Source organism: Eretmochelys imbricata, chromosome 4 (assembly GCF_965152235.1).
Source record: "Eretmochelys imbricata isolate rEreImb1 chromosome 4, rEreImb1.hap1, whole genome shotgun sequence".
NCBI lineage: Eukaryota > Metazoa > Chordata > Testudines > Cheloniidae > Eretmochelys > Eretmochelys imbricata.
This window is the reverse complement of record NC_135575.1, coordinates 76,360,325-76,370,185: the sequence shown is the minus strand read 5'-3', so window position 1 is coordinate 76,370,185 and position 9,861 is coordinate 76,360,325. Positions and strand designations below refer to the sequence as shown.

The window sequence follows — 9,861 nt, the reverse complement described above, 5'->3', positions numbered from 1 at the left end:
TTAGAGATTAATAAAGCACCTAACTGCATGATTTGTAAGTCCAAATACCATGTGCACATCTACATCTCAGTTTTTGCCCACTGCTAAATCTGATGTTCAAGTTTATGATCCTTTTGAAAATCTGAGTCAGTCTGCCCCAGCTGACAATTATAGAGCCTTAGATTTTAAGGCCATCAGGCTCTATTACGATAATGAAGTCTGAGCTCATGTACAGCATGGGCCAAAGATTTTCACCCGGTAATTCCTGCATCATTCCCACATCTTATAGTTGAGCTAGAGCTTTTTTTTTTTTTTTTAAAGGCATTCAACTCCCAATTTACAAACATCAAGTGATGGAGAATCTACTACATCCATTGGCAAATTGTTACAATGATTAATTACCTCACTGTTTAAAAACATGCCCCTTATGTCTAACCCAAACTTGTCTAATTTCAGCATCCAGTCACTGGATCTTGTTGTGCCTTTTATCTTTTTAATCATAAATGGTCTTTCTAGGTTGGTACTTATAGATCATTAGTAAGTCAATTCTCAATTTCTAGGTGGTGATTAGGATGCTGATATTGCCCTTGAAAGGTTCTAAAGAGTTTGGGTCCTGGCTACTTGAGGGACCTTCTCTCTTTTTAAAGAAAAATGAACCTCCATTGATAATATTACGGAATAAAATTGGCCAGTGAATTACCTGGTTTCATCTGCATAGATATCACCATCAAACATTCAATCAATGGTACAAAAAAGGGGTGTGTCTGTTCAAAGTAACATGAAAGATCCCAATCTAAGTTTCTCTAATGCAAGTTTCCATTATAAAGAACCCAGTTAAACAGATTAATCACAGAGCACTTTCCAAATCATGGCATTCCAGGTTTATAGATATTTGTGTAGTTGACATTATTTACTATTGCAATTTTGTGGAACAAATCAATGAGGGTTGATTAGAAATATACTTAATTTTGAGAAGCCTCAACACACACAAAATGTGATCACAATGCAGTTTGGCAGACATTTAGAAAAAAATAGATATCTAACAATGGATATAATAAGAGCATACTGTTTTCCCACATCCAGATTAAAATAATTCTGTTATTGTTAATGTTTAATTTAAAAATACAATTTTACCTTTGAATTGATCTGCTTTAATACTGATGAACAAAATGACTATGTTGTTAGGTACTTAATTATTACTAGAAATTATGACTAATAAAGTTTTGTTTTTGTTTTTAGTTTGGTAGCCACAAAGGAAACAGACAGTGCAAGATCTCGTAGCATGCCAATGTCACCATCTGATTTCCTGGATAAATTAATGGGTAGGATGTCAGGCTATGATGCAAGAATCAGACCAAATTTCAAAGGTAATTTTGAAAACTAATTCACTTTAATCTAACATTGTCTTTGGTGTAAAAGTGTGTTTTGGAGAAAAATTAAAAGCAAAACAAATGTACTCAGCCATGCTCAGCTAACCTTGACTTTGATCATTCAAATTTCAGCAAAAACATGGTCTATTGTTTTGAAGTTTGGGTAGGTGCCAAAATGCTACTGAAGTTGAGTATTCTTTTTAATATTTTAGTGTGTTATGTATATAGTAAAAAGAAAAGGAGTACTTGTGGCACCTTAGAGACTAACCAATTTATTTGAGCATAAGCTTTCGTGAGCTACAGCTCACTTCATTGGATGCATACTGTGGAAACTGCAGAAGACATTATATACACAGAGACCATGAAACAATACCTCCTCCCACCCCACTCTCCAGCTGGTAATAGCTTATCTAAAGTGATCACTCTCCTTACAATGTGTATGATAATCAAGTTGGGCCATTTCCAGCACAAATCCAGGTTTCCTCACCCTCCCCCCCCCCCACAAACTCACTCTCCTGCTGGTAATAGCCCATCCAAAGTGACCACTCTCTTTACAATGCGTATGATAATCAAGGTGGGCCATTTCCAGCACAAATCCAGGTTTTCTCACCCCCCCCCCTTTTCCAAAAACCACACACACAAACTCACTGTCCTGCTGGTAATAGCTTATCCAAAGTCACCAATAGTCTTCTGTCACCCTTTTAATAGGCTTCCAACAAGCTCTGTGACCCTCTATTGCTTAGGTAGAATGTTGAAACTTGTGGGGGGGGGGGGGTTCTTAACCTTTCAGAATTTAAGAATTCTAGATAAATTTATGAAACAATTTAAAAATATTTCTAATCAAGTTAACCATTTGTACCTTCAGTAAAATAAAATAATACTTTTCAAATGCAGATTGTGTGTGGAGGGAAAAATCTCCTGCAAATAAAGCCCCATACTAGTGTTCCTTAGCATTAACTTTTCCTCATTAGTGCCCTTTTTCCTGTTTTCAGGAGGTGTTCTGTCCTCTCTTTTCAAGATAACCTGATTTACAGAAAATATCTCCATTTCTGCCAGAGGCTGTTTCCAATCAGCAGCCAGGACTCCCTCCATGTTTACCTTCTTAGGTCATCTATCTCACCACCCATTTCAGTCTCACCTCTTGTTCATCATTGCATTTTAAAATGTTTTTAATTTCACCAGTGCTCAGAAACTTGACTAGCTAAATCCCTGAAGTTATTGGTACTGGATGCTATGTATTTACTTTCCTTTGCCATGATTTGCCCAGTGAATCTGGTTGGCAAGAGAAGAATGAGTTGTCTGTCAAACTGCTTCCCAGTCAACCAACCTTAAAAAAATAGAACAGTAAATAAAACTAATCTCAAATGATTTACTTCTATCTGGAAACGTGGATCTTGCAATAGGTGAGTAGAGGTGACATTTCTCAGAATACATTCCTGACACCTTAGTTTAAACAACAAATGTGTATAGAAAATATTCATCAAACAAACCACCCAGAAAGATATGTATTATTTTTATCAATATACGTTTGCTATGGCTATGAAACAATTTCCTTAGAGATTGCTTGCTTGCTTGCCAGTTGCATCCCTCAGAGAATAGACACTATTTGCTTCTTGCTTAGGAGGAAAAAAACCCTGGGTGTAAAACAGAACTTGCACAATAACAACAGATAAGTTCCACTTAAAAGATTACTTCCCTGTGTGTGTGTGGAATCTTTCTATTTATTTTTCTCCTTATTAAAGGTGTTCTCAACTATATACCATAGCTATTCCCTTTAGCATGTAAATTTCAAGTTTTAGATTGCATTGCCTGGTCTTTTTTGCCCAGGGTCCTCTTTTGTGCTGCACAGCTTTACTTTAAATCTAAGGTGCTGCACAAAAGAGGACCTCAGGCAAATAAGACCAAGCAATGCAATCTCTTTCCTCTTTTTCTTTGAATCTTCTAAAGCTCCATGGGTGAGTATATAAAAGCAAAGATCTTATAGCTTAGCAATTCCTTTGGGGATTGGATTTTGGAATTTGTCATGGGCACCATGCAATCACAATCTTCTGAGGAGGCTATTTTGCAGAAGGGGCAGATGTTTAGAAAATAGTGGATTCAGTATTGTGCTTCTTGAATATATAATTCAAAGGACTGGGAGAGTTTTTTGGTAAAGAGACAAAAACCTAATTCAACATTGGTTTGCTGTTTCTTAAAAGTGTACTTTGTAAATTTTCTAAACAGCTAAGCAATTTGAATAAATTTGCCAAGAAAGATTCAGATTGTTCGCTAAGAATAAATATCTCCTTAAACTACTTTGCCACTTTCTTGCTATTATTACTCTAAGAACAAGTGGAACTTCCTGCCATTTGGACTTTGTAATTTATCAACAATTAAAATATGAAACAAGTACTAGTATGAAATCCCAGACTATCAACCCTGGTATAATTAAGAAATTGAATCTTTTTTCATTAAAATTCCTAGACACTGCAGATAATATATTATTTGACTACCAACTGCATGTCATACTTAGTCTTCATAGTTACACTTTGTTTCTGACTGCTTTGTGTTTGTGAAGTAATACATAATCATGAGAACATAATCATGTTTTTGTTCAATAGAAGAGAGGGATTAAGCAGTATTTTCAAAGAGGTCCAATATTAGTTCTAACTCTAAAATATGGAAATTCTGAAACATCTTTGGGTATGAATGAAAATACAAGAGAAGAATCCCTGGTAAAAGTTTGTTCTAGTTATAGAATATTTAAGACTATGCCAAAATTGACCATAGGAAGTGCCTCGCTCAATGAAAGGAGGAGAGGAACTCTTGCCTTTGGAGTCCATTGTGTTTTTTCCACTCCTACAGTTGTGATGAAAAGCTCTAGGTATGAATGCATCACTGTCTTCCAAATCTGGGTCTAATCCTGAAGTCCTTATCTATTCAAAACTGTCAATGTCTGAATACAGAGTTTTCAACAAGTTAGGAGTTCAGGATCAGGCTCTTTTGTCATGAACATGCCTTTTGTACATAGCTACAGCTCATCCCTTCACATTCCTATTTCAGGAATAATGCAATGGATCATTGTAACCATGCCTCCAGGGGTCACAACTGAGAATACCAAATTCAGGACAAACTGCTGAGAAATAGGGCAGACACACCCCAAAACTTGTGGTTATTCTCCCATAAGATATACCAAACCAGCAACAAAAGTAAATTTTTTCACCACACTGGCAAACTAGCATTCAGAAAAGCAGTTTCCCCTGGCATTCCTGTTCTTGTATCTCCACAAAAAATACTAGACTTAAAGATGAGTGGATCTTTTAAAACCAATTTCATCAAATAAAAGATTCTTCTGATCCCAAAGGACAAGCCACACACCCGGGTCAATATACAACTCAGATCTTACCTAATAATGGTGCTGTTGCCAGTCTTTTAGTATCTAAATCTAAACATTTATATATGGAAAATAGAAAGAAAAGTTTCAGAGTAGTTAAAATTGGTTAAAGGAATCAAGTACATACAATAAATGCAAAGTTCTTGGATCAGGCTTGTAGCAGTGATGGAATAAACCGATGGCTTGTTAAGTCTCTGATTGCTTCCAAATCACTGGAAGGTCCTCAGTCCCTTGGTTAGAATTCTCCCATTAGTACAAGTTCATCATAGTCCAGAGGTTTAAGCAGGAAAGAGGCAAAATGGAGATGTTTCCAAGGCCTTTTATAGCTTCTGCCATGTGGAGGGAAATCCGTTGTTTTAAACAAAGTGCTCAACAAAGCTAGTGGAAAAATACAGGTAGAAAAATGGTGTTTGGAGTCACATGGGCAAGTTACATGTCCATGCATGATTTCGCTTAGTCACAGCAAAGGCCATTGCCTATTCTCTAGTTGTTCACATGAAGGTCCATCAGGCATGGATGGGAGTCTTTCATGGTCCATTCTGAGTCCCTTGATGGGCCACTTAACTTGAATAAACTTCAAGGTGTGCAGGCTAAATACCTTGTGGGAGTTTCCACAGGAGCAACCATATTTAAAATACAGGTATAGAGCCAATCCTCATTCATTCAAATATAAAAATGATACACGCATAGAAATAGCATAATCATGCTTAGCAAATCATAACTTTTCTAGTGACACCTTACTTGACACACTTTGCATAAGATTTGTTGCAATTATATAACAGTGGTAGCAACAATTCTCTACGTAGTTATATTTTAATCAGATAACGTTACAGTCATTACTTGATTTATAATTTCCAACATCTCTGCTGATTGAGGAAAACTTACAGTAGCATGATGCCTTACTTAATATAAAATTTAATATTGAATGGTTTACTTTTAAACGATAACTATTTTTAAAAACATCAGTCAAAAGTTATATATTAGGTATTTCATCATAACATTGAGAAAGTATTGTTAAGATAGCCACTGAAGTGCAATAGAGGGCAACAATATTAAACTTTGGAAACACAGCACATGTTTAAGTATTAAATGTAACTCTGACTTACAATATTAAAATCAGTGTTTCCCTGTTTCTCAAAGCTGATATACTGTTCTGGAATACTTGGGTTAATTGTTCTTATCACTTGGTGGTCAAGTGGGAACACTACACAAAAAGAACATTAAGTTTTGACATAAAGAACACATGGCCCCATTTTGTCATTCCTGAATTCTCCTGTTCTCCCTGCACCTCACTCTGAGTTAGTCACAGAAGCAAGCACTTCTTCTTCAAGGTTAAACAAGATAAAACTGACTCATCCTGGTATCTTGGAGAATATAGAAAACAAATTTGTGCAGGAGCTTGGGAAGAGATAGAAGAGCCTTGTTCAATCTGACTATTTCCATCTTTCTTGTCATATGTTGCTTCTCTTGTATGTAGAGCTCTGTAGGAACAAGCTTGCCTCCCCCTCAAGTAGCCTTCATCTTCTACATACTTAAGCCTGCTATCACTTCTTAGAATGCAGCAATTTTTCCCTCACTCTTTAAATCAACCCAGGGAGACTCTGATACTGATAATCTCTGGGAATAGAGTGCTCTCTTCCTGTCTATCAGAGTAACAGTGACCCAGTCAACAATAGATCTCCAAATCTGAATGTGGAAGTGTCAAGTGAGAATCCTTCCATTCTCAACATTCTGTGAGAGGATTAGACTTGCACTGTCTAGACAGAATAAAGCCTAACAGTTTAGCAGTTACCACAGAGGGACTTCTCATATTGACATAGAATATAGGCAACAATTCTAATTTTCATTAGATACAAATTGACATACTTTTCTCTTTTTAAAAGAATTTCATGTACCATCTAGTAAGAGCCATACTGGGTGCATATTCTAACCCACCTGGCCTAGTCATTCCTTATATGGCAAGTGACACCACTTTGGAATTTGCTTTACTTAATTTAAATTTTTAAAAATCCATTTGGTTTCTTCCATCTAATAATAATCTGCTTGTTTTGAATCACAGAAGCGTCCCTACTCCCCATTTCTCCTTTGTGCATTGACAAAATATAGGAATACACTCCACATGCTATCAACCCCAATTTAGTTAAAATGTTGTTGTTTTTCTCTCACCTCTTATTTCCTACCTGTATCATTAACTTATCATATTAAGAAATTTAGATTCAGATCCTAGTAAATAGAACTAAACAATCTAGGATCACTTAGGAAAGCAGGAACATTTGTTAACCTATGATAATAAAGGACATTCCCTGGCTGTAGAATGTCCATGCCTAATTGGGTAAAGAATGTGAGCGAGGCCAAACAGCAAAAATTAAGATGTTTGTACACCAATGCAAAGAGCCTAGGTAACAAAATGGAGGAACTAGAGCTACTGGTGCAGGAAGTGAAATCAGATATTATAGGGATAACAGAAACATGGTGGAATAGTAGTCATGACTGGACTACAGGTATTGAAGGGTATGTGCTGTTTAGGAAAGACGAAAATAAAGGTAAAGGTGGTGGAGTAGCATTCTATATCAATGATGAGGTAGAATGTAAAGCAATAAGAAGTGATGGAATGGATGAGACAGAGTCCATCTGGGCAAAAATCACATTGGGGAAGAAAAGTCCCCTGTAATAGTGCTTGGGGTGTGCTATAGACCGCCAGGATCTAATATGGATATGGATAGAGCCCTCTTTTTAATGTTTTTAATGAAGTAAATATTAATGGAAACTGCATGATCATGGGAGACTTTAACTTCCCAGATATAGACCTGGAGGACAAGTGCTAATAATAATAATAACAGGGCTCAGATTTTCCTAGATGTGATAGCTGATGGATTCCTTCATCAAGTAGTTGCTGAACCGACTAGAGGGGATGCCATTTTAGATTTGGTTTTGGTAAGTAGTGAGGACCTCATAGAAGAAATGGTTGTAGGGGATAGTCTTGGCTCAAGTGATCATGAGCTAATTCAGTTCAAACTGAATGGAAGGATTAACAAAAATAAATCTGCAACTAGGGTTTTTGATTTCAAAAGGGCTGACTTTCAAAAATTAAGGAAATTAGTTAGGGAAGTGGATTGGACTGAAGAACTTATGGATCTAAAGGCAGAGGAGGCCTGGGATTACTTCAAGTCAAAGCTGCAGAAGCTATCGGAAACCTGCATCCCAAGAAAGGGGAAAAAATTCATAGGGAGGAGTTGTAGCCCAAGCTGGATGAGCAAGCATCTCAGAGAGGTGATTAAGAAAAAGCAGAACGCATACAGGGAGTGGAAGATGGGAGGGATCAGCAAGGAAAGCTACCTTATTGAGGTCAGAACATGTAGGGATAAAGTGAGACAGGCTAAAAGTCAAGTAGAGTTGGACCTTGCAAAGGGAATTAAAACCAATCGTAAAAGGTTCTATAGCCATATAAATAAGAAGAAAACAAAAAAAGGAGAAGTGGGACTGCTAAACACTGGGGATGGAGTGGAGGTTAAGGATAATCTAGGCATGGCCCAATATCTAAACAAACACTTTGCCTCAGTCTTTAATGAGGCTAATGGGGATCTTAGGGATAATGGTAGCATGACAAATGGGAATGAGGATACAGAGGTAGATATTACCTTATCTGAGGTAGAAGCGAAACTCAAACAGCTTAATGGAGCTAAATCAGGGGGCCCAGATAATCTTCATCCAAGAATATTAAAGGAGTTGGCACATGAAATTGCAAGCCCATTAGCAAGAATTTTTAATGAATCTGTAAACTCAAAGGTTGTACCGTATGATTGGAGAGTTCCTATTTTTAAGAAAGGCGGGGGGGGGGGGGGAAGAGATCCGGGTAACTACAGGCCAGTTAGTTTGACATCTGGAGTATTCAAGGTCTTGGAAAAAAATTTGAAGGAGAAAGTAGTTAAGGACATTGAGGTCAATGGTAAATGGAACAAAATACAACATGGTTTTACAAAAGGTAGATGGTGCCAAACCAACCTGATCTCCTTCTTTGAGAAAATAACAGATTTTTTAGATAAAGGAAACACAGTGGATCTAATTTACCTAGATTTCAGTAAGGCATTTTGGGGAATTATTAGTTAAATTGGAAAAGATGGGGATCAATATGAAAATTGAAAGATGGATAAGGAATTGGTTAAAAGGGAGACTACAGCGGGTCATACTGAAAGGTGAACTGTCAGGCTGGAGGGAGGTTACCAGTGGAGTTCCTCAGGGACTGGTTTTGGGACCAATCTTATTTAATCTTTTTATTACTGATCTCGGCACAAGAAGTGGAAGTGTGCTAATAAAGTTTGCAGATGATACAAAGCTGGGAGGTATTGCCAATTTAGAGAAGGACTGGGATATCATACAGGAGGATCTGGATGACCTTGTAAACTGGAGTGAGTAATAGTAATAGGATGAAATTTAATAGTCAGAAGTGTAAGATCATGCATTTAGGGATTAATAACAAGAATTTTAGTTATAAAGTGGGGATGCATCAATTAGAAGTAATGGAGGAGGAGAAGGACCTTGGAGTATTGGTTGATCATAGGATAACTATGAGCTGCCAATGTGATATGGCCGTGAAAAAAGCTAATGCGGTCTTGGGATGCATCAGGTGAGGTATTTCCAGTAGAGATAAGGAGGAGTTAGTAGAGTTATACAGGGCACTGGTGAGACCTCATCTGGAATACTGTGTGCAGTTCTGGTCTCCCATGTTTAAGGAGGATGAATTCAAACTGGAACAGGTACAGAGAAGGGCTACTAGAATGATCCGAGGAATGGAAAACCTGTCTTATGAAAGGAGACTCAAGGAGCTTGGGTTGTTTAGCCTAACCAAAAGAAGGCTGAGGGGAGATAAGATTGCTCTCTCTAAATATATCAGAGGGATAAATACCGGAGAGGGTGAGGAATTATTTAAGCTCAGTACCAATGTGGACACAAGAACAGATGGATATAAACTGGTCATTGGGAAGTTTAGACTTGAAATTAGACGAAGGTTTCTAACCATCAGAGGAGTGAAGCCTTCCAAGGGAAGCAGAGGGGACAAAAGACCTATCTAGCTTCAAGATTAAACTCGATAAGTTTATGGAGTAGATGGTATGATGGGATAACATGATTTTGGCAATTAAT

The 9,861-nt window shown here is 37.3% G+C and overlaps 1 protein-coding gene across 1 annotated transcript in view; it reads left to right on the top strand.

Annotated features, from left to right (window-relative positions):
* The first annotated feature begins 1,267 nt into the window (after positions 1 to 1,267).
* Positions 1,268 to 9,861, top strand: part of GLRA3 (glycine receptor alpha 3) — a 119,845-nt gene continuing 111,251 nt past the window's right edge. Inside the window, exon 1 of the mRNA XM_077814515.1 lies at positions 1,268 to 1,346. Within this exon, the coding sequence (XP_077670641.1) occupies positions 1,268 to 1,346 (79 nt within the window). The remainder of the gene's footprint in view (positions 1,347 to 9,861) is intronic.